The sequence below is a fragment of the Eumetopias jubatus genome, unplaced genomic scaffold, assembly GCF_037043125.1.
Source record: "Eumetopias jubatus isolate StellerSeaLion01/CBP00866 unplaced genomic scaffold, mEumJub1_p1.0 scaffold_6, whole genome shotgun sequence".
Lineage (NCBI taxonomy): Eukaryota > Metazoa > Chordata > Mammalia > Carnivora > Otariidae > Eumetopias > Eumetopias jubatus.
The window spans coordinates 79,640,373-79,665,765 of NW_028274812.1; the positions used below are offsets into that span (position 1 = coordinate 79,640,373).

At 36.4% G+C, this 25,393-nt stretch overlaps 1 protein-coding gene across 1 annotated transcript in view; it reads right to left on the reverse strand.

Annotated features, from left to right (window-relative positions):
* The window catches only part of MEI4 (meiotic double-stranded break formation protein 4), a 196,850-nt gene that overhangs the window by 69,800 nt on the left and 101,657 nt on the right, over positions 1-25,393 (reverse strand). Inside the window, exon 3 of the mRNA XM_028108085.2 lies at positions 9,246-9,377. Within this exon, the coding sequence (XP_027963886.1) occupies positions 9,246-9,377 (132 nt within the window). The remainder of the gene's footprint in view (positions 1-9,245; positions 9,378-25,393) is intronic.

Sequence of the window (25,393 nt, forward strand, 5' to 3'; positions counted from 1 at the left end):
TTCATTCTTCTGTATGTAGCTGTCCAAATTTCCCAGCACCATTTATTGAAGAGACTGTCTTTTTTCCATTGCATATTTTTTCCTGCTTTGTCGAAGATTATTTGGCTGTAGAGTTGAGGGTCCATACCTGGGCTCTCTATTCTGTTCCATTGGTTTGTGTGTTTGGTTTTTTTTGCCAGTACCAGGCTGTCTTGGTGATCACAGCTTTGTAATATAGCTTGAAATCGGGCAACATGATGCCCCCAACTTTTTTTTTCTTTTTCAACATTTGCTTGGCGATTCAGGGTCTTTTCTGGTTCCATACAAATTTTAGGATTGTTTGTTCCAGCACTTTGAAAAATGCCATTGTATTTTGATCAGGATGGCGTTAAAGGTATAGATTGCTCTGGGCAGCATAGACATTTTAACAAAGTTTATTCTTCCAATCCATGAGCATGGAATGTTTTTCCATCTTTTTGTGTCTTCTTCAATTTCTTTCATGAGTGTTCTGTAGTTCCTAGAGTATAGATCCTTTACCTCTTTGGTTAGGTTTATTCTAAGGTATCTTATGGTTTTTGGTGCTATTGTAAATGGAATCGATTCTCTAATTTCTCTTTCTACAGTTACATTGTTAGTGTATAAGAAAGCAACTGATTTCTGTGCATTGATTTTGTATCCTGCCACATTACTGAATTGCTGTGTGAGTTCTAGTAATTTGGGGGTGGAGTCTTTTGGGTTTTCTACATAAAGTATCATGTCCGAAGAGAGAGAGTGTGACTTCTTCTTTGCCAATTTGAATACCTTTTATTTCTTTTTGTTGTCTGATTGCTGTTGCTAAAACTTCTAGTACTATGTTCAACAACAGTGACAAGAGTAGGCATCCTTGTCATTTTCCTGATCTTAAGGGAAAGGCTCTCAGCTTTTCCCCATTGAGAATGATAATCACTTTGGGTTTTTCATAGATGGATTTTATAAAATTGAGGAATGTTCCCTCTATCCCTATACTCTGAAGAGTTTTAATCAGGAAAGGATGCTGTATCTTGTCAAATACTTTTTCTGCATCAACTGAGAGGGCCATATGGTTCTTCTCTCTCCTCTTACTAATGTGTTCTGTCACAATGATTGATTTGCAAATGTTGAACCACCATTGCATCCCAGGGATAAATCCCACTTGGTCGTGGTGGATGATCCTTTTAATGTACTGTTAGATCCTATGAGCTAGAATTTTGTTGAGAATTTTGGCATCCATATTTATCAGGGATGGTGGTCTGAAATTCTCATTTTTGATGGCATCTTTGCCTGGTTTGGGGATCAAGGTAATGCTGGCCTCATAGAATGAGTCTGGAAGCTTTCCTTCTGTTTCTATTTTTTGAAACAGCTTCAAGAGAATAGGTATTATTTCTTCTTTGAATGTTTGGTAGAATTCCCCAGGGAATCCATCAGGCCCTGAACTCTTGTTTTTTAGGAGGTTTTTGATCACTGCTTCAATCTCGTTACTGGTTATTGGTCTATTCAGGTTGTTAATTTCTTCCTGTTTCAGTCTTAGTAGTTTATAGATTTCTAGGAAGGCATCTATTTCTTCCAGGTTGCTTAATTTATTGGCATATCATTGTTAATAATTTCTAATAATTGTTTCTATTTCCTTGGTGTAAGTCGTGATCTCTCCCCTCTCATTCATAATTTTATTAATTTGGGTCTTTTTTTTCTTTTGGATAAGTCTGGCCAGTGGTTTATCAATCTTATTAATTCTTTCAAAGAACGAGCTTCTAGTTTCGTTGATTTGATCTACTGTTTCTGGTTTCTAATTCATTGATCTCTGTTCTAATCTTAACTATTTCTCTTCTAATGCGTGGCTTAGGCATCGTTTGTTGTTTTTTCTCTAGTTCTTTAAGGTGTAAAGTTAGTTGGTGAATTCGGGATTTTTCTATCTTTTTTGAGTGAGGCTTGGATGGCTATGTATTTCCCCCTTAGGAATGCCTTTGCAGTATCCCATAGGTTTTGGACCGATGTGTTTTCATTCTCATTGGTTTCCATGAATTGTTTAAGTTCTTCTTTGATTTCCTGGTTGACCTAAACATTCTTGAGCACAGTGGTCTTTAGCCTCCAAGTGTTTGAATTTCTGCCAAATTTTTTCTTGTGATTGAGTTCCAGTTTTAAAGCATTATGGTCTGAGAATATGCAGGGAATAATCTCAGTCTTTTGGTATTGGTTGAGACCTGATTTGTGATCCAGTATGTGGTCTATTCTGGAGAAAGTTCCATGGGCACTTGAGAAGAATGAGTGTTCTGTTGTTTTAGGGTGGAATGTTCTGTATATATCTATGAGGTCCATCTGATCCACTGTGTCATTCAAAGCTCTGGTTTCCTTGTTGATTTTCTGGTTAGAATATCTATCTATTGCTGAGAGTAGAATATTGAAGTCTCCTACAATTAACGTATTGTTATCAATATGACTCTTTATTTTGGTTAACAGTTGGCTTATGTAGATGGCTGCTCCCATGTTGGGTGTGTAGATATTTACAACTGTTAGATCTTTTGTTGGATAGACCCTTTAAAAATGATATAATGTCCTTCTGTGTCTCTAACTACAGTCTTTAGCTTAAAATCTAATTTGTCTGAAATGAGAGTTGCTACCCCAGCTTTCTTTTGAGGTCTGTTGGCATGAAAGATGGATCTCCATCCCTTCACTTTCAGTTTGGATGTATCTTTAGGTTCAAAATGAGTCTTTTATAGACAGCATATGGATGGGTCCTGTCTTTTTATCCAATCTGCAACCCTGTGCTGTTTTATGGGAGCATTTAGGCCGTTCATGATGAGAGTATTTACTGAAAGATGATTTTATTGTCATCATGTTGCCTGTGCAGTCCTTGTTTCTACAGATTGTCTCTGTAAATTTCTGTTCTATATCACTCTTGGGGTCTTTCGCTTTTTATAGAACCCCCCTTAATATTTCTTGCAGGACCAGCTTAGTGCTCACATATTCTTTCAGTTTATGCCAGTCCTGGAAGCTCTGCATCTCTCCATCCATTATGAACGACAGCCTTGCCATGTAAAGTATTCTTGGCTGCATTTAATACCCTGAATATGTCTTGCCAGCCCTTTCTGGCTTGCCAGGTCTCTGTGGATAACTCTGACATTATTCTGATGTTCCTCCCTCTGTACATAAGGAATCTCTTCCTCCTAACTGCCCTTAAGATGGTTTCCTTGGTTCTAAGATTTGCAAGTTTTACTATACATGCTGGGGCGTTGGTCTGTTCTCCTTGATCTTGGGAGGGGTCCTCTCTGCCTCTAGGATATGAATGCTTGTTTCATTCCCCAGAAGTTCTCAGCTACAATTTGCTCAAATATATCTTCTAGTCCCCTCTCTCTCTCTCTCCACCCTCTCAGGGATCCCAGTAATTCTGACATTGGACCGTTTCATGGTGGCACTTATTTCTCTAATTCTGTTTTCATGGATTTTAAGCTGTTTCTTCTAGGCTTCCTCCTGTTCCTTCTTTTCTAGATCACTAATTCGTTCTTCTTCCTCATTTACCCTGTCTGTTAAAGTATCTAGATTAGATTGGATCTCATTGATAGCATTTTTAAGTTCTACCAGATCAGCTCTCATTTCTGCCCTTAGAGACTCTATGTTGCCATTAATTGTTTTCTCCATTCTAGCTATTGTCTTCATAACTGTTACCGTGAAGTCTGTTTCCAACATCTTGCTTGTATCTATATCTATATTTGTAAATCTGTGGCAGAAGTCACAGTCTCTGAGTCTTTCCTCTTTTTGGGGTTCCTCCTCTTAGTCATTCTGTTGAGGGGTGGTTTAGGGAATGTACAGAGTCCATATTGTTGACCACAACCTGTTTTATAGCAAAAGGCACCTGTTTTATAAGGACCTTAGGGTTGTCGGCCTCTTGTTCTTCCAGTCTGCCTTCTGGGGGAGGGGCCTGCCGCACTGTTACTGAGGCCACCCTGTTTGGGCAGTTTCCCTGCCCCCTGTATGGGGGTGGGGGGTGGGCTCAGTGAAAACTGTTTTTTGGGGGCTTTTGTTCTCTGGAGGCTTTCCACATCTCTTCCAAGAGTCAGAGCAGAAGAGACCGTTTCCAAACCTCTGCTTCAGAACAGAGAGATCTCAGTCTGTTCTTCAGTGAGCTCTCTAGGCCACACAGTCTCCGTTTCTGTCTGTGCTGCTAAAACCACAGCATCCTGGGTTGTGTGCCCCTCAGCAGCACTCCCAGCCCTTGTTTCCAGGTCTAGGCATGCTTCTGCCCTTTGTGCTTCTAAAACTGCCAGCCGCCCCTGGTTCATGCAGGCGCCCCCGCAGCTTCAGGTTTCAGTGCGGGGGCTTCCCTAAAGTGCTTTCCCCACTGCTACCGGTCTTCAAGTCTGTGCCTGGTCCCCAGCTTTTGCGCTCTTGTGTTATTTCACCTTCCCGGCTCAAGCGCTTATGGCAGCTCCCGCCCCCTTCCGTTTATCTTCTGCTATCTGCCCGAAGAATCACAGCTCCCCGCTTCATACCTGGAAACCAACCGTCCGCGATATTCTGTTTGTAGAGATCCAGATATATCTTCTTACATCTCAGGCTGATTTCGTGGGTGTTCAGAGTGGTCTGGTAGATAACCAGCTCAATTCTGGGGACCAGTTGAAATAGGGTCCCCAACTCCTCTGTCGTCATTTCCTGCCACAGATTTTTTTTAATGTCCATTTGCATGGAATATCTTTTCCGTTCCTACACTTTCAGTCTATATGTGTCTTTGTCTCCGAGGTTAGTCTTTTTTAGGAAGCATATAGATGGGTCTTTTTTTTTTCTTTATCCATTCAGTCACCTTATGTCTTTTCATTGGAGCATGTAGTTCATTTACACTTAAAGTAATTATTAATAGGTATAAACTTTTTGCCATTCTCTTGTTTTCTGGTTGTTTTTGTAGTTTTCTGTTTCTTTTCTTGTTCTCTTGTGATTTGATGATTATTTTTTAGTGTTATGTTGGGATTACTTTCTCTTTATTTTTTTGTGTATCTATTACAGGTTTTTGGTTTGCAGTTACCATAAGGTTCATATAGAACATCCTAAGTATTCTGCAGTTTATGGTAACTTAACTTTGAACACATTGTAAAAGCACTACATTTTTTACTCCCTCCCCATATTTTATACATTTGACATGATATTTTACATCTTTTTATTTTGTGTATCCCTTAACTAATTATTATAGATATACCTATCTTTTAACATTCATACTAGCTTTGTAAGTGATTGGTTTACTACCTTTACCGTATGTTTGCTTTTAGCAGTGAATTTTTTATTTCATAATTTTCTTCGTTCTTATGGCCTCTTTTCCACTTAAAGAAGTCCCTTTAACATTTATTATAAGGTTGGTTTACTGAAAATGAACTCCTTTAACTTTTGTTTGAGAAACTATTGTTTCCTTCAATTCTGAATGATAGCCTTGCTGGGTAGAGTATTCTTGGTTGTAGTGTATTTCCTTTCAGCACTTTGAATATATCATGCCACTCTCATCTGGTCTGCAAAATTTCTCCTGAAAAATCAGCTGACATTCTTACGGTATTTCCTTGTATGTAACTAGTTGCTTTTCTCTTGCTACATTTAATATTTTATCTTTAATTTTTGACATTTTAATTATTAATGTCTTAGTGTAGACCTCTTTGACTTCAACTTTATTGGGGCTCTCTATGATTCCTGGATCTGATTATCTGTTTCCTTCCACAGGTTTGGGAAGTTTTCAGCTATTACTTCTTCAAATAATTTTTCTGGCCCCTTCTTTCTCTTTTCTTCTGAAATCCCTATAATGTGAGTGTTATACATTTGATGATGTTCCAGAAGTCCCTTAACCTATCCCCATTTAAAATGCTCTTTTCATTTTGTTGTTGTTGTTGAACTGTTGTTCAGTTTGGATGACTTCCACTACCCTGTCTTTCAGATTGTTCATCCATTCTTTTGCATCATCTAATCTGCTGTTGATTCCCTCTAGTGCATTTTTCATTTCAGTTATTGCATTTTTTCAACTCTGATTGGTTCCTTTTTATATTATCTCTTTTTTGAAGCTCTCACTGTGTTTATCCATTCTTCTCCTGAGTTCAGCGAGTACCTTTATGACCATTACTTTGAACTCTTTATCATGTAGATTGCTTATCTCCATTTTACTTAGTTCTTTTGCTGAGATTTTATCTTGCTCTTTCATTTGGAACATATTCTTCTGTTTCCTCATTTTGCCTGACTCTCTACACTTGTTTCTGTGTTTTAGGTAGGTCAGCTACATTTCATCGTTTTAAAGGTAGTGGGCTGATATTGAAGGCATTTTGTGGGACACAGGAATGCAATACCTCCCGCTCATCAGACCCAGGCACTCCAAGGTTGTCCCTTGTGTAGACTGTGTGCAGCCCCCAGTTGTTGGCTGAGAGTACTAGCTGCAGCTGCTGTGGGTATGCTGGTGGGTGGGTTTAGTCCCTGGTGTGGTTGGCTGGGAGGCCTGGTGGCAACTGTTGTGGATGTGCTGCTGGGTAGGGCTCTTCTGTCTCTGGGGCAGAAGTTGCTTTGGAGGAGTCCTGGACCTAGCCAAGGCTGCCCACCATGTATGGCAGGGTGGGAGCCACTTTGGAAGGGCACCTGGCAGCGTAGGTGGGTTTGAACAGGGCAGCCACAGAACACCTGAGTGGATCACCCAGTGCTGTCAAGGTAGATCGAGAGTGTTCAGAACTAGCATGGGCTAACTAGGCTGAAGGAGGATAAGAAAAATGGTGTCTGCCAGCACTTTTGCTCCCAGAGAAAGTTCCTATAGATCCCTGCCCCTCCAGCACTTGCCCTAAAAGTAGTCAGTAAATCTCCTTCATGTATGGCCCAGGTGCTTTTCAAACTGCTGCCTCTATGCTGGGTCCCACAGTGAGTGAAACTGTGCTCAGGCCATGAAGAACAATGTCAGTTTCCTATAGCTCTCTTGCTCTCCTGAAGCTAAGCCCTACTGATTTTCAAAGATCCTAGAGTTAAGCCCTTCTGATTTCCAAAGCCAGATATTATGGGGGCTTACCTTCCTGGTGCATATCCTTGAAGGGAGGAGGTGGTCAATGTGGGCTTGAACCTCTCACTCTTCAGGAAAGACCTCCACACCTTTGATATCTCTTTCACTTGTGGGTTGCCATGCTGGAGGTTTTAGGTCCCAACCAAAATACCCCTTTTGATGTGGCTTTTTCTTTATATCTTTAGCTGCATTAAAGTTGTTTTGATAGTCTTCATGTTCTTCTCAGAGAGAGATGCTCTACGTGTAGTTGTAGTCTTGGCGTGTCCACGGGAGGAGGTAAACTCAGGATCTTCCTATCCTGCCATCTTGATCCCGTTCCTCTGCTTTTGTTAAACTATATTACCTATACTCTTGCTGATAGGGTTATGAATAGAAAGTTGGTTTAGAAACAAATGCACTCACACAAACTTTGTAGTTCAAACTGAATCACATAGTGAGACAGGTACAGCACAGGGCACACCTTTGTCTGTTGTACATTGTGGCAGGACTGCTTTCTGGAACTGGTGATTCAGCAGGCAGCTTCCCAGTCATGATGATAAAGGCAGCAAATCCTCTGGTAGCCAAATTCTGCTGTATGATTATGCGAGTCGTTCGTGAAAGTACAGCCTGAGCCCTCTCAACAATCCATAGCTACTTATGCATCCTTTCTGCTTAAAATGGCTGGAGTGAATGTTGTTGTCTACTATAAGAATGCCAAGTAATAGTTTCCATTACTTTGTCTTTAAACAACTATACTAACATCTCGATTGGGAAAATTCATGTAAAGCATATTAATGCATTATCACCTGCCAAAAAGTAGTTACTGTTGTGTTCTTATTCTTATTCTCAAGTGAATTTACAATCAAAATACCTCTGTTTGAATTATGGCTTTAAAATGTGTTCTTTCTGCAATTTTGGTCAAGTTGCTGAATCACTCTAAGGTTTGATTTCTTTATCTATATACTAGGTAAAAAGTACAACTACTTCATGGAGATTTCATCTCATGACCCATGAGATCATGACCTGAGCTGACACCAGGAGTTGCATGCTTAACCGACTGAGCTATCCAGGTGACCCCGGGCACACATTTTTAAAAATTACACTCAATGCCTCTATATTCTGTTATCTTCTGTTTTTCAAATACATTTTTCAAGTTGTTTCTCATCCATGAAGTCCTTTCAGGGACCTGCAACCTACCTTGATCACTTCTTGATGTTGGAGCTCCTACAAACACCAAGTATTTTAGCACTTCACTGTTTCCCAAATGAATTTTTAGCTCCTCAACATCAGTAACAATTACTTTAAAAAAATCTCACAGAGCACTTAAGAGAGTTTACCATTTAGTAGTCCCTTGAAAAATTGCTGCCTAGATGATTTATCATGTCATTCAGTGAATTCAATTAGATTATACATATTTTTGGAATATATTGTCAAATGTAGGCAACTTAGATATAAGTAATAGTTAAACAATATTTAAAATTATATACATATTTTTTCTAATTAAATTTGTTCTTCTTTACTAAAACATATCTTCCTGTCTCTGATTTCCTTTAATTGTGCTTAATTCTACCACAGAGACAGTAATAATATTACAGGGGTTGACAAAGTGAACACATGATATACCAGGGTCAACATTAAAATATGTTAATGACTTCAGTTCCTTAGACACGTTTATCAGCATTGATGTAAGAATTTGCACAGAGGAGAGGGCCTAGAGCATGAATTTTCAACCTTGGCTGCACATTGGGATACCCGAAGAGCTTTAAGAATACCAATACCTGCATCTTAAGCCCAGAGACCTCCATTTAATTGAACTAGCATATGGCTTCACAATGGGATATTTAGAAGTTAACCAGATGATTCTCATGAGCAATTAGAAATGAAAACCACTGGTGAGAGGTTTTTTGTTTTTTTTTTTTTTTTTTTACATTTAGCATCCTCTCCCATTCACTTTTCTCTCACCGTTTTGCTTTAGGAATACGCTGCCCAGTTAGAGAGATTTAAGGCCATTCATCTAAGCATTCCTTGTCACCACTGGCACCTTTGGCATAAATATACATGTAAGGATGATAAGATGGTATTATTTTGAAAACTATTTTCTGAAAGTATCTTTAAAATTTTAGTAGACAGTAAGAGTATTCACATACTCTAGGGGGAAAAAGGTAATACCTAAAATATCAACCTGTCAAGAAGTGGAGAGAGGACAAAAAGAAAGAAAAGTCTATAGCTGTATTAACTATAAATAAGAGTTACAGTTTCACGCTATATGTACCTGATCGATGGTACCCAGAACATCAGTGAAGCTGTTTATTTCTGATAAAAGCAGAGATATTATAGATTTTCTCAACAAGCTGCAACTTCCCAGGGTTACCAGACTCTGAGAAACGTAATGCTGCACCTGAAACTAAAGATAAAAATGAATAGGTTTCCATTTTCTATCAAGTCAGTTCAAAATATATTTAGTGGGCAATTTCTAAGACTTTATTACTAAATCCATACTGTTAGGAGTACAAAAGGTGTCAGCATAATTCTGGATCATTCGTAAGCAAAATTATGAAGTAGACAAATTGTAACTATATAAGTAATAAAATTTTGTACAGCAGTTAATATTTTGAAATGTATGACAAAGTGCTGAAATGGAAGTTTTAGTTGAAGTATCAAAATAAATGTACTTCGATGACAGACCTTAGATAGACTGAATAAAGATAAGCCCTTACCCACTAGATATAAGTATAGGTATACAGATATATATAAAAGGTGAAAGAACGGAGTTTGAAGATGTCTTTTGGGATAGATATTGGAGCACTATGAATCCCACCTCCACACGTGGAGACAGGTGGGAAGGACTTCTTTGTTCTCTATAAGTCAAAAGAGGGGCACTTGAGAGAGAGGAGAAAAAAATGCAGGATTCTAAATTTTCATCTAGAGGCAGCAAAAAGTACTCACCACTAAATAAATGTAAAAGGACAATGGTAGACAATAAACTATATCCCATATAATTATTAGGAAAAAGGCCATTTGATTATTAATCACATTAAGGTGTGTATAACTCAAAGTTGGAACTTCATTAAACATGTCCCTTAATATATTTTGGAGAAAGGAGGCTTCAGAAGTATCTCGAAACAAAGAAATAGTACCCACCTTGTCATGTTCTATAGATTAAAATCATATTGTGGAGACATTGCTTTTATATATAAAATGTCTAAATGACAATGCTAAATAATGCCACATGAAAGTACGAAACGTCACCTGTGTCCTTTAAGATAAAGACTTAACATAGGTATTTCTCAAATTGATATTTTAATAATATACTTTAAAAGTTAATCAATGACAATGAAATAGTTAAGATTATAGAGTTCAAAAGAAATTTCTATTATAAATCTGGATACGCATAACTAGTTCTAATAATAGTTTTCTAAGTCAACTTGTCAACTCAGTCCTAAAACCACATCAATTTATTACCATAGGAAATTATAGTTATTTATCATTGTTGTTTCTCAATAATGTAACTGGCTAAGACTCACACTCTCTGTAATTCTAACACTCACACCCTCTGTAATTCTCCAGTGCCATTTTTTTGCAGATTGTTTACATTTTTGTTTGTACCTTATCTGAGCTCTAAAAAAATTCTGTTGGGTATTTCACTGATGTTCTTGTTGTTCACCTCCTTTCTTAATATGTAAGTCTTTATGAGATAAAGAAAAAATGCACAGTGAAACAAAAGGTACTTCAGAGAGTGAGAATAAAATTATGAGGGTAGTCACAGGGTTAGGTTTGTGGACTCTGGAATCTAACACTGCCTGAGTCAAATCTTAGCTCCACTGCTTATTAACTTGCACTAGCAAGTTACTTCACTTTTTAGGTCTGAGCTTCCACATCTGCAAAATAATGATTGTGATGGCACCCACTTCAGTTGCTGTGCATATGAAGTTAGATAGTAAAAATTGTTACCATAGTGCCAGGCACCCAGTAAATGCTAAGTGTTACATGTTAATATAACGTAGGTTGATAATAAAAAAGCTTAAAGGTTACAGAAGTTTAATTTATTGAACACTGAAAAGTTAAATACTAGAAATAAAATCTGTTTTTCTAGAGTTAATGCATAGATGTTAATACATCTAGTATTAGAGAACAGTGCTCAGAAGAAAAGTTCATCATAAAGACCTTTTCCATAACCTAGATAGGAATTGTTACAGTCTCCCTAATATGACTGAAGTTTATAAGAGAACAAAGACTAAGTATATAACTGTTAAAGTAATTTAAATTCTGTGAACACTTTTATAAAAATGGCTTCTATTCTTCCTTACATTTTAATTGACACTTGCCTTTTTGTAAATACAGTGGAACTTTTGAAAGAGGCTGGCATGAAAGCCAAGGCTTACAAAGTTATAGGATAGTCTATCGTGGTAAAAACATGGTTGAAAACAACACGCCATCTTTTTCTACTCTAGCACATCTTCCTGTATTGCAGGGACTGGAACCTAGAAACATTTTCCCCAGATTCCTGTGCAGTTTGGATTTTGGATATTATTTGAGTTCTGCTAATCAGAACTGAGACCTTGATTTAGAAGTGCATTATGGAAGAAGAGAAGCAGGGTACACAGCATGCGTTCTGTTGGTGTAGACTGTGGCAGAGTTCCTTTATCCTGTAGCTGCTTTAGAGGTTCCCTACTTTTGCAAGTTCCTAACCCTGACAGGAGTAGGATGCTACCTTGACGGCCCAGTGGTTTAAGAAGTCATTCCTATAAACTCAGCCTCCTAAAATACCTGTAAACTCACCCAAACCAAATGTGCTTTGATCTACATCTACATATTCCCCGGGAGGATTCACAGAGCCCAGTGCTGACATTTCAGTCTTGAAATATGCAGAGGTGGAAATTCCTACCACATGCCCAGCACCTTTGCCTATTTGACCTGTGTAGAAGACAGAAAGCTCTTGGAGAATGGCAGTGAATAAGCGCAAACTTCATCAGGGGTGTTTCTAATTCACAATGATACTATTCCAGTTGTAGTTCCTTTCCTGGTTTCTGATATTTGTTAGGTCTTAATCTGGGGATTTTTTTTTTTTTTTTTTTACTATCCCAATAAGGATAAAAAGCAGTTTGCATTCACCTAGGAGTCATCATTATACTTTTTCCGTCCTATTTAAGACCATGTCAATTTGCTGGTTCTGTGTCATTATTTAGTTCATAGGACTTGGATCATCAAAACATTCCACAGGACATCATGCTGGTGTACTGTATTGATATCATGCTTATATGGCAATGGTTTTAAAGGCCCTGGTAAAGTACATAGAGTAGAAGAAAGTAAACCCCAGGATTCGGGTACCTAATACACTTGGAACATTTCTGGGTCTGACGCATGTTGGAATACCCCTTCCAAAGTGAAACACAAGTTGCTTTAGTATGTATTTCCTATCAGTAATAAAAACATATAATACTTGGTGGGCATTTATGGATAGCTGAAGCAACATAGATTCATCTCAGTTTACCACTTGGATGCACATATTGAGTAAATCATGTCTATAAACTTTGAGAAGAGCCCAGAGTAGTATAAAGAGCTCTAGGAAGTCTAAGTTGAGGAAGAAGCAACTCTGCCACGTGGACCTTATGATCAATAATATCCAATGTTCTTGGAGCTAATCAGTAACTGTATGAAGCCTGTGGTTGAGCCTAATAAGAAAATCAAAAAGGAGAACCCTTGGTTTGGGGAGAAAGTCAAACATTTGTTTTGACATATACATATATATATGTATACATATATATGTGTGTGTATATATATATACATATATAGTTATATATATATATTATATAGTTAATAAATATTTCTATATGTATATATAACTATAATATTAATGTATATTTGTGTATATATAACTATATAAATACATTTTATATAACTATTATAATATATGTATAATATATACTAAATATATATTTAATATAGTTATATATATATATATACACACACACACACACATACACACATACAAACACATAAACACACACACATATTTAAAAAACACTATTTGGCCCTACTAGAGATTAAATGACTGTCTCAACATGGGACACCAAGTGATTATATGCCCAAAGCTGCTCATTTGAACAGTATTATCTAAAGTCAGGTATACACAGCATTACTCTGTCATCAAGTAGCTGTAATATATATAAATTTGTGATCAAGCAGGAAATAAAAGAAGAAGCACTGCTTGAGCATTTAATTCCAACTAGAATACCACTCCTTTTAAGGTTGAATTATAGGAAAATTATGTTCTAAGCCAATGACCAATATATGATGCTCTTTCTCTGATAGCCAGAATGTTTGAATTCAGGAACCAAGGTATGAAAGAGACTGGGAACTCTCAATATTACATCTAATGATTCACTGGTAAAGTATTCTTCATACCCTGTGACACTGGATTCTGGTTTAGAGGTCTAAATAAACAAGTAAAAATGGATCCTACCAAAGAACCCAACAATTATTTCATGAACTGGAAGTTGAGATTTCTTTTTTAGTATATGTGCTGCTGAAGCGAGCACGGAAGTTGAGATTTCTATATGGAGTTCTTTTACCACTCTGCCAGTGGCAAAAAGGGGGTTCCTGTGTTGGCTGGAACAACTGATCTCTGATTGAGGAAAACAGGAATTTAAAACACAATGGCAGCAGAGAAGATTGTATTTGGAAGCCAGGAGTGGCCTGGTATTACTCTCCAACTAGTAATAACTAAATAGAATACTACTGCAAACTCATGAGATAAGACCACCCAAAGGCCACATCCTTTAGGGATGAAACCCTGGGTTAATACAACTAATTGACAAAGAGAGAATGTAACTGGCAGTGGATGAAGAAAGTCAATACAAATTGGACTTATAACCACTTATAATTGAAGGCCATGAAGGGTTATTTTTTCTGTGTGTGTATGTGTGTGTATATGGGTAGGTTATTTTGGCAGTGGCTTACTTTATAATTTAGTCTATGCATTACAACATATCAAACTAGAATTGTGATGGAATTAGCATAGGCATGATTATCACATCATCACATAAAGTCATATCACATCACATGAAATGTTTGAGACTTTGAATCCTTCCTTTTGAGAAAAGCTCTATAGATTTTTGTTTCTATAGAGCATTGGTATATTATGTCTTCAAAGTACACTGTTTTTGCTATTGATATTTTGGGAAGGTTTGAAAAAGGGAAAATATAATGTTGAATAATGAGAGGGGTAGTCTATAGCAGATAGATTGGAGTATCCTTTCAAGTATTCTTCAAGCAAACTTCCTGTACTAAAAAGGCTAAAACTATGTTTCTAAAACTCTCTTTCAGAGAAGGTTCTGGATATAATTTAAATTTTCCTAATCAGTCAATCTTATGTAAGACATAGAATTATTTGGGGTGAAGGGTGGGTTGTAGGTCATCCTTTGTGAATAATGATACAGTTTGTAGCAGATGCAGCAGGATTCTTGAACAGCTATGGTGGAAGAGTCTTCCTGATTCAGGAGATGCCTGATGATGACAGAAATGCTATAGTTCTGGGCTGACAGCTTGGGAAAGTTCCATTTCTGTGCTTCCTCAATTATGGCAGAAGCAGCAGCAACCATGATTCTGTAGTATGGGTTGTAAAAAAAGAGATTTTAAAACAGATATTAGAACTATGCCTAATTCTCATACTGACTGAAAAGATACAAATTACCAGTAGAGAGAGAAAAACTATTGAAAAGAACCAAAAAGGGATTCAAGAGTATATGAAATAAAAAATTCAAGGCAGATGAGCTTAGGAGCAGAAAGATGATGAATACATGAGTATGTAAGTTAACAGAATTTATGCAATCCTTGGACTGAAGAGAATCTCAGGGACATATGTGACAATATAAAAAAAAAAGGTCTATCATAAGCATAGTAGGAATCCAGAAGAAGAAATGGGACAGAATAGGCAGAAAATATTTGAAGAAATAATAGCTGAAAACTTCCTGAATTTGGTGAAATACGTAAATGTACACATTCCAGAATCTTGCTGAACTCCAAATAGTAAGTATGAAAAAAAAATGCCTAGGCATATCAGAGCCAAACTCCTGAAAATATACGATAAAGAGAAAAACTTAAGAGTAGCCAGAGAAAAATGACACCTTACATTTAGGAAACTTAATTCAAATAACTGGATTTCTCATCAGAAATTATGATAGGTAGAAGAGACTGGATTAATATCTTTACAGTGCTGAAAAAGAAATGTCACTCAGCAATTTATATCTAGTAAAAATCATTCAAGAAAAAAGCTAAAATATTTTCAGATAAAAAGCAAAATTAACAAAATGTAACCAGTCAAGCCATAGTATAAGAAATGTTGAAATAATTTTTTTTCATGCTTAGTGGAAATGATACTAGTGGGAAATTTGAATATTAGGAAGAAATGAAGGGCATCAAAAAGAGTAACTATCTGGATAAATTATATTTTCCCTTTAATTTCTTTAAAACACATATGACAGCTTAAAGTAAAAAATACACATAATATTGTCTTGTACATGGATGTGATACATACGACAATGAGAGTATAAGAAATAGAGGCATAAGCCAGTTATCAGTTTATTACCTCTCAGCTGTCAGTTCACCTGTCAAAATATGATCTGCCATAATACACAGCATTCTTTTAAGCATCTCTCCTTTACATGAGCAACATATTAGGTTTCTCAGTAGAGGATGCTGAAGGGACATTGTAGGAGAAAGAGGTTTTCCTCTGTTTCTGGATGTTGCATAGTGGGTGAATGGTATGGGCATGAGGACATCTGGTGGAGTTCAACCCCCACCTGCCCATCCAGAACTTTAGGTCTCTTGAAGATCTTTCAAGCTTAGCCTGGCCTGGCAATAACCCTCCCCTGATCCTCTCTACATAGAAACTGGCAACCTGAAGTCTTCCTGCCTACATTAGCAACTGGACTCCTACAGGGATCAGGGTGGCTCACCTGCAGCCCAAAATGTTCCCACCAAGATGCCACTTTCCTTAAGGCTTTCCTGTGACCTGGAGGGTCAATATCTCTGCAGCCCTCACTCCCTCTGGACACTCACTCCACATAAACCCTGCTACATAAAAATACAATATACTGAAATTTGTGGGATGTAGCTAAAGAAGGACTTGGAGACAAATTTATAGCTCTTAATACTTATGAAGGATAAGAAGAAAAGTCTAAAATCAAAGTAATTGATCGTTTACCATGTCTTGTCTTCATTCATCTGGAAAGCAGAGGTTAAGCTTCCCTTTGAGAGTCTCAGGGATTGCATGCTCTCCCCTGATCAACCAGCAATGACTTTTGCAACTTGATCATTTTTAATAACATCTCTATTGATTATATATATACACATATATATATATATATATATATATATATAAATCTCTTGCTCCCACATGCCCTATTTGTCTAGTTATCTATAGAGAGAGAGATACATATTATATAGTTAACAGCGTTGTATAATCAACACAATACTACCATCTAATTCTGGAACCCCAAAAATAAATTCCATTAGTGATAGCTCTCCATTCCCCATTCCCTCAGTCCCTAGAAACCACTAATCTACATTTGCCTATATGGATATTTCATATAATAGAATGATATTACACTATATGTGGTATTTGTGTCTGACTTCTTTCATTTAGAATAATTATTTCTTCAAAGTTCATATATTTTGTAACATGTATCAGTGCTCCATTCCTTCTAAAGTCTAAATAATAAATTGTATGGAGATACTTTTGTTTATCCACTCACCAACTGATGGACATTTGAGTTGTTTCCACTTATTGGCTATTAGGAATAATGCTGCTATGTCCAAGTTTTTAGGTAGATGTAGGTTTCTCATTCCTTGGATATATATCTTAGGAGTGGCATTACTTAATAACATTATAACACTGTGTTTAACTTTTTGAGGAACTGACTTTTTTTTAAAGTGACTGTACCATTTGATATTGCCACTAGCAAGGTACAATGACTGCAATTTTCCCATATTTTCATTTCATCCTCATCAACATTTGCTATTTCTATCTTTTTATTTTAGCCATCCTACTGTAGGGTGTGAAGTGGATTCTCACTGTGGTTATGATTTGTACTTCCCTAATTTCTAATGATTTTGAGTATCTTTTCATGAGTTCATTGGCTATTTGGATATCTTCCTTGCAGAAATATCTATTCAAATTCTTTAGTTATTTTTAGCAGGTTTATATTTTCTTATTGAGTTATAAGAGTTTTTTAATATAGTCTAGATACAGGTCCCATATCAGATATATAATTTGCAAATATCTTCTTCCATTCTGTGGAATGTTTGTCTGTTTGTTCTCTTGATGGCATCATTAATAGCACAAAAGTTTGTCTATTTTTTTTTCTCTTGGTGTCATATCTAAGAAACAAATGACTAACTCCACAAATATTTACTTATCTGTTTCCTTCTCAGAGTTTACAGTTTTATCTCTTTAGGTCTATGATCCATTTTGAGTTAATTTTGATAGATGGTCCATTTGCATGTGGATGTCTGGCTGTTCACCATTTGTTGCAAAAAGGAATTTATTCCATTGAATTGCCTTGGCATCCTTTTTGAAATCAACTGACTATAAATGTAAAGGTTTACTGTTGGAGTCTAAGTTCTATTAATATATATATGCTTATCCTTAGACCAGAATCAGTGTTTTGATTGCTATAGATTTGTAGTAAGTTTTGAAATCCTCCAATTTTTTTCTCCTTTTTCAAGATTGTTTTGGTTAGTCTGTGTTCCTTTCATTTCCATGTGAACTTTAGCATGAGCTTAATTTCTGCAAAAAAAAGGAGGTTGGGATTTTGATAGGGATTATGTTGAATCTCTAGATCAATTTGAGAAATATTATTACCTTAATGGTATGAAATCTTAGACTCCACAAACATGGAATATTTTTTCTCTTTATTGTTTAACAATGTTTTGTAGTTTTGTGCAAAGACATCTTATACTACTTTTGATAATTATTCCAAAGACTTGTTATTTTGCATGCTATTATAAATTATCTTAATTTTATTTTAAAATGACTTTTTAACATTCCTGAGTACATATTCTTTTAAACATATGTAAAACCCTGGATTGGAAAAATTGGAATTATCTATACCTTCCTCCTACAGTAAATAAGATAAATCAATAAACCTAAGAGTCATGGATGAGAAGTAAAAACAGATTATATATGGCAGCCCCTTCAATTCCCTTTTTGCTTAAAAACAGTTACCACTAGCCATTAAAGACTGGAAATGAAATCTGTAACAGAATTATCATTATCAAAATGGTATTGCTGTATAGCATTTTCATAAACATTTGGGATACACTTGGATTCTGTTATCATCTATATGTTCTCTAAGAATTCTATCTCATAACCTACCAGGAAGCTTCCAAAAGTTGATGCACTTTGCCTATCTATCTTTCTGCTGCTGGTATTACTACTATTACTCCTCCTCCTCCTCCTCCTCCTCCTCCTCCTTCTCCTCCTCCTCCTCTTACAACTATTACTACTACTATCCCTACCTCTTACAGGTGAGATAATCTAGTTATTAAAAGCTCAAACTCTGAAGTCAGACTGCCTGTTCAAATCTGCCTCTGTAAAGTACTGCCTATGTGACCACGGCTAAGTTACTATACTTCTCTGTAGCTTAGTTTTCTCACCTATAAAGGAGGATAAGAATAGCTACTATTTCACAGGCCTCAGCCTGTTTTGAAAGATAAATGAGTTAACACATGGAAATACTTGTAATGGTTCTTGATAAAATGAACGTTAGCTATTTTTAACTTTAATAAAGGAAGATAACCATATAGAATTAGAACGATCTCTCTCTCCTTTTTCTTCCCCCATCACATCTGCAGCTTTACAGAGCGCTCACACCTCCCTACCCCACTGCTTCTCTCAAGGAGACACACAGGTATGACTGAGCTCTGGACTAACTAATGTGCCAGAGGAAAAAGAGTATAGGTAAAGACATGCGGAATCTTCTCCTTTGGCTTTAGTCCCCAGATAATTTAATCTCTTTGTGACTACAATGATAAGAGACTCTCAGTGTGCGCCTATCTCCTAAGAATACTTCTCAGTGTAAAGAAGAAAAAAAAAAGTGAAAATTAGGAAAAACAAGGCATTGACCAAGAATGCTTAGATCAAGCTTTGTGGTTGGCCAAAAATATGTACATTTGTCTGACATATGTACAGCCCAATTCTTTAAGGCAAAGTTCCAAGTAGGCCTTTATTATAGTAGAATTTTGCTCTAAAACTATGTATAAACCCATGGTCAAGATTCTGGAAATCTCAGAGGTGCCACTAAGTGGAAATCTACAAACTAGAGCTTGGCAGTTTCCAAAGGGAAGCCCTAGGATTTATAAACACTGGGAGGAACTCCTATGAAGTATGTTTCAAAAGACAGTGTAATAGCAAATAAGTTCAGCCCACATAAGAACAGCAAGAACTAACAGGCACCCGGACAAGTGAGTACAACAACAACAAAAAGGAGTATCTTGGGAAGAGGTTATGTTTGAAGAACCATGATCTAGCTGTAGACAGCAGGATCTCAGTTTTGAGTAGATGTTAAGAAACTGGGAAGGCTGACAAATGCAGAAAAACAAGCAGAAATAAATAAGACAGAAACTTCGTTTCCATGTCTGCAAGATAGGGAACAAGGCACAAAAAATGTTAATTGGGACTAGAATGTGAGGCCAGAAGTTCCAGAAGCACTACTAATCTACTAGTTTGAAAGGAAATTATCCATGGCTCCCTGAATCATTGTTATGAAACAGGTGAGAGCCCAGAGCCCGAGGAAGAGTTAAGCACACAGGTATGGGTCAGATGGGAGAAGAGGTGTAAGTAAGGGGCAAAGTTAAACTATGTAATGACACTGAACTATATCAGGATGTATTTATCATGGAACTTCAAAATAAAGCAAGACTTAAAAAAAATCAAAAGGCAAACAAATATTTGCTTAGGTTTACAGCAAAAAGGACATTTTTCATTATTATTTCTCATTATGAAAAAATGGTATAGAGTTAACACATGACAAAAGAAAAACTTATTACCATTTTTCCCACTCAAAGAAATGATCTTTGGTCTGGAGATAATAAAAATAATATATATAAAAGATAAAGCAGAATTAAAGTCTCAAATATAATGAGTATGTGAGAATCTATCTATTTGAACTGAACTCAAAATTTGAAGAATTTTATCCTAAAGTATACAAAGTACTTGTAGATGTGATTAATTATGTAGTCAGTATAATTACTGAGAAGTCATACAAAAGGCACTTAAAGGAATAGAATTGGGAAGTGCTAGGTGAATTTTTAAAAATATGAAAGTAGATGTCTCAATCCACAGAATAATATATGTGGATTCTGAGACCATTTGAGGACACTCTTATGCAGAAAATTTTTGAGAACTAAGAAGAGCATACAGAGTCCATTAGGAAAGTGCATCAGTTAAGGAATAATGTCAGGCCAGACTAACTTTAATTCCTGTCCTATTATGGTAGGGTTGTTATGTTTTATCAAAAGAAGTCCCAGACATAGAACACACTGATTTCAACAAGGCCTCTGAGTAAGCCCTTAGGATTTCTTTTAAATACAGTAGGGACTGCGTAAGTTTCAGGATGGGTGAATAAACTGCATCTAAAGAGTGTAGATTGTAATTGTATGGGCTCTTCTTTTTTTAAATTTTTATTTATTTTTTTAATTTTATTATGTTATGTTAGTCACCATACATCATTACTTTTTGATGTAGTGATCCACGCTTCATTGTTTTTGTGTAACACCCAGTGCTCCCTCTTTAATACCCATGACTGGGCTAACCCATCCCCCCACCCCTCTAGAACCCTGTTTGTTTCTCAGAGTCCGTAGTCTCTCATGGTTCATCTCCCCCTCTTATTCCCCCCCATCATTTTTCCCCTCCTTCTCCTAATGTCCTCCATGTATTCCTTATGTTCCACAAATAAGTGAAACCATATGATAATTGACTTTCTCTGCTTGACTTACTTCACTTAGCATAATCTCCTCCAGTCCCATCCATGTTGATGTAAAAGTTGGGTATTCATCCTTTCTGATGGCTGAGTAATAGTCCATTGTATATATGGACCACATGCATAGGCTCCTCTAATAGTATGCCACAGTACTTGGCCCTATGGTTAGTTTTTAATGAATAATTTGAAAAAAATCTTTCAAATCAAAATTTAAACTCTGCAATACTGGTGGAGACCACTAGTGCTGTGGTAGCAAAATTCAAATGAAGTCTCTGAGCTATAATAATTAGTTTCAAATAAGCAAAATGTAATAGAGATATAGGAAAAGCTATGTCTATTTAAGTTCCTATAACCTGTTAAAAAGCAGAATTATAATTATATATGGGTATTTTAACTTTTTTATCTGCTAAGCACTTATTGGGACTGGCTTTACAGACACTGTCCAGAAGTATCCAAAAGCCCCAAAAAGGGACTAGTAGCATCTTAATAAAAGTCCTCATATTTCCTGGAAGATGATCACATGGGCTTGGGTGTAGCACAGGCAGTGATTTCCGTTAGATGGTCATTTTCAAAAATTACTTGTTCAGTGTGACTCAGAATCTGGAAAGCTCTGGAGCCCTACCCAACAAGCTTTAAAACAGCCATCTGCCTTATATACAAAGGGTATTGTGCTTATTTATGACCAACTTCTTAAAGGCAACAAATTAATAGAAAAAAATTTCATTTCCTTAACATTAGGGATTGTGTGACATTTGAGTGGAAGTCAAAAGTAAATAATAAAAACATTGCATTTTATGTGCTCACAAGGATGTGAGGGGCTGTAGAAGGCAGTAATGTCCAGAAAATTGACCTCTGGAACTAACCAAGGCTTTAGGCAAACTGGCATGAGTGAGGGGCCCTGCCACTCCCCTAGCTCTCCGGGATCAGAGCAGTGCTAATTTGTGCTGTAGACAGAACCTGCTGTACAAAGATCTTAAAACTTCAGTAAGAGTGAAGGTTAACAACCCAGACTCAATTGAAAGTAAATCATAAAAAACAATTTTCAAAAGCTCTCACTCATATGAAGAAGTATACACTATAAAAGTAAATATGTTACGTAGTTTAGAGTAAAAGTTATTGCTGTAATTAATTACATAAAATGATGTTTTAAAAATAACTAGATGTAGGGGCGCCTGGGTGGCTCAGTCGTTAAGCGTCTGCCTTCGGCTTGGGTCATGATCCTGGGGTCTTGGGATCGGTTCCGGCTCCCTGCTCGGCAGAGAGCCTGCTTTTCCCTCTCCCTCTGCCTGCCATGCCACTCTGCCTACTTGTGTTCTCTATCTCCCTGTCAAATAAATAAATAAAATCTTTAAAAAAAATAACTAGATGTATTAAGATTCTTGTAAGGTAGGCAATTATTCATGAAAAATCATGATTCTAAATAGGACACAACAAAATTAAAGCTGTAATAGCCAAACGTAAATGGTTATACCTTCATTCATTCTTTATAGCAAATATTGACTGTGTAGTCCATGTGCCAGTGACTGAGCCAGTACCCATTATCACTTAGATTCAATGAAGAATAAAATAAGATTACTTTTGCTTCAGTAGTTACTTCTGCTTATGGTTGGCAAGATACTTTAAAAAGCTATCAAAATGCAATCCAGCTTGATTCTGATGTGAAACAATACTTTCCAAAAAGTTAAAAACGTGATTCTCATACAAATTTAGAGTGAATACATGTCAATAGTGTATTTACATTATTAATGATGGTAAAGAACATTTGGGAATTGAGTATTGGATTTAAAGAAAAAATACTGGAATAATACTGTTAGGTTAGATACAAACTGATTAATACCCTGCAAGATAAACCCCTAACATATGTGTGTGTACAGAATTTTTGTGTATAGAAATCATTTACGTATATACCAGATAGGAATTATGGCTTAATATGGGACTTCACAAAATCAGGGATATGACAAAATACATCCTAGACATTTACATAATCCTTGGGTTAGCCTGTTAGATAATGCCCTAGAGTGTCAGGATAAGCAACCAACACTTTGCCTTGTTTATAGGATCTTGATAATGTATCTTAATCCTAGATAAAGTAACATATATTAATGCATTGAATTCTTCAAAAAGAAAAGGATATCCTCAGAGGCCAAAAGAAAAAGGGGAATAAAAATAAGATAAAACCAGACAATTAACTTTCAGAAATGGATACGCCAAGTTAGTATTAATACCAACAGTAAGACGAGCAATAGTCACCTCTAAGAATGTGCAAAGCCAGCCAGGTCTCCGTTGGGTCTGCAGTTCAAATTTACACTACGAAGTACTCCAGGACCCCACACTGAGAAAGTAAGCTAATTTTGTATTTGCAACTGGAAGATGCAAATACAAAACCACCTTTTTTCAGCTTTATTGAGATATAATTGGCATATGACGTTAAGATGAACAATATGATGATTTGATAACTTATATGTTGTAAAATGATTACCACAACACAGCAGGGTTAGTTAACACATCACTGCTTCACATAATTTCTTTTTTTGTGGCGAGAACATTTAAGATCTACTCTCTTAGGATCTTTTAAGTACATAATACAGCATGATTAACTGTAATCACTAAGCTGTTTATTAGAACCCCAGAATTTATTCATCTTATAAGTGAAAGTTTGTACCCTTTGCCCAGTATCTCATTTCGTACACCCCACAGCCCTTGGTAAAACACCATTCTACTATAAGTTCAGCATTTTAGACTCCACAAATAAGTAATATCAACAGTATTTGTCTTTCTCTGTCTGACTTATTTCACTTTATATAACACTCTCAAAGGTCCAAACTTTCTCTCTCCTTCTTTCTCATGTTTGAATAATATTCCACTCTATGTATACACACACATCATCTTTATCCATTCACCTACAGCGAGACACTTAGGATTGTTTCCATATCTTGGCTACTGTAAGTATACTGAAATGAACATGGGAGTGCAGCCACCTCTACAAGATTCTGATTTCCTTTGAATATATACCTAGAAGAGGAATTGCTGAATCTTACAATAGTTCCATTTTTTTAATTTTCTGAGGAACCTCCATACCATTTCCCATTGTGGCTGTACCAATTTACATTCCCAGTGCATAAGAGTTTCTTTTTCTCCACATCTTCACCAATTGTGAAGATGTTATCTCTTGTCTTTTTGATGACAGCTATTCTGACAGGTGTAAGGTGGTATCTCGTTGTGGTTTTAATTTGCATTTCTGTGATGATTAGTGATGTTCAGCATTTTTCATGTACTTGTTGGCCATTTGTATATCTTCTTTGGAGTTCCTTTGCCCATTTTTTAATTGGGCTGTATTTTTGATAGAACTGTATGAGTTCTTTATCTTTTCCCATTCCATAGGCTGCCTTTCCATTTTGTTGATAGTTTTTTAAATATTTGAGAGAGAGAGAGAGAGAGAGAGAGAGAGCGAGCGAGCACATGAGAGGGGGGAGGGTCAGAGGGAGAAGCAGACTCCCTGCTGAGCAGGAGCCCGATGCGGGACTCGATTCGGGGACTCCAGGATCATGACCTGAGCCGAAGGCAGTTGCTTAACCAACTGAGCCACCCAGGCGACCCTTGTTGATAGTTTCTTTTGCAGTGCAGCTTTTTTTTATGGTGAAGTCTCATTTGTTGAATTTTGCTTTTGTTGCTTGTGCTTTTGTTTTTGTTTGTATGCTTTGGTGGTGCTCAGTCCCAGTTCCATCTCTACCTGTCTTTTTTTTTATCAAAGTATAACTGATATACAATATTATATTAGTTTTAATTATATTAGTTATATTATACTATGAATTAGTTTATATAACTATACTATAATCACTTATAGAACATAGTGATTTGATATTTATATACATTGTGAAATGACTACCATAAGTCTAGTTACCAATTGTCAACGCACAAGTTTTTATAATATTATTGACTACATTCACTATGCTGTACATTACATCCCTGTAACTCATTTTATATATGAAGATTACACCTCTTAATCACTTTCACCTATTTTATCCAGCCCCCAACCCTTATCCCTTCTGACAACTATCAATTTGTTCTCTGTATCCATGAATCTTTTTGTTTTGCTTTGTTCATTAGATTTGTTCATTTGATTTGCTTTTTAGAATTCATATTTAAGTAAAATCATATAGTATTTGTATTTCTGTCTGACTTATTTCACAAAGCATAATGCCCTCTACATCTATCCATGTAGTTGCAAAATGGCAAGATTTCATTCTTTTATGGCTAATATTCCATTATACACGTAGGTTGTTCTGTATCTTGGCTATTGTAAATAATGCTGTGATGAACATAGGGGTGCATATATCTTTTCAAATTAGTGTTTTCATCTTCTTCAGATGAATACTCACAAATGGTACTGTTGAACAATACAGTAGTTCTATTTTTAATTTTTTAGGAACCTCCACAT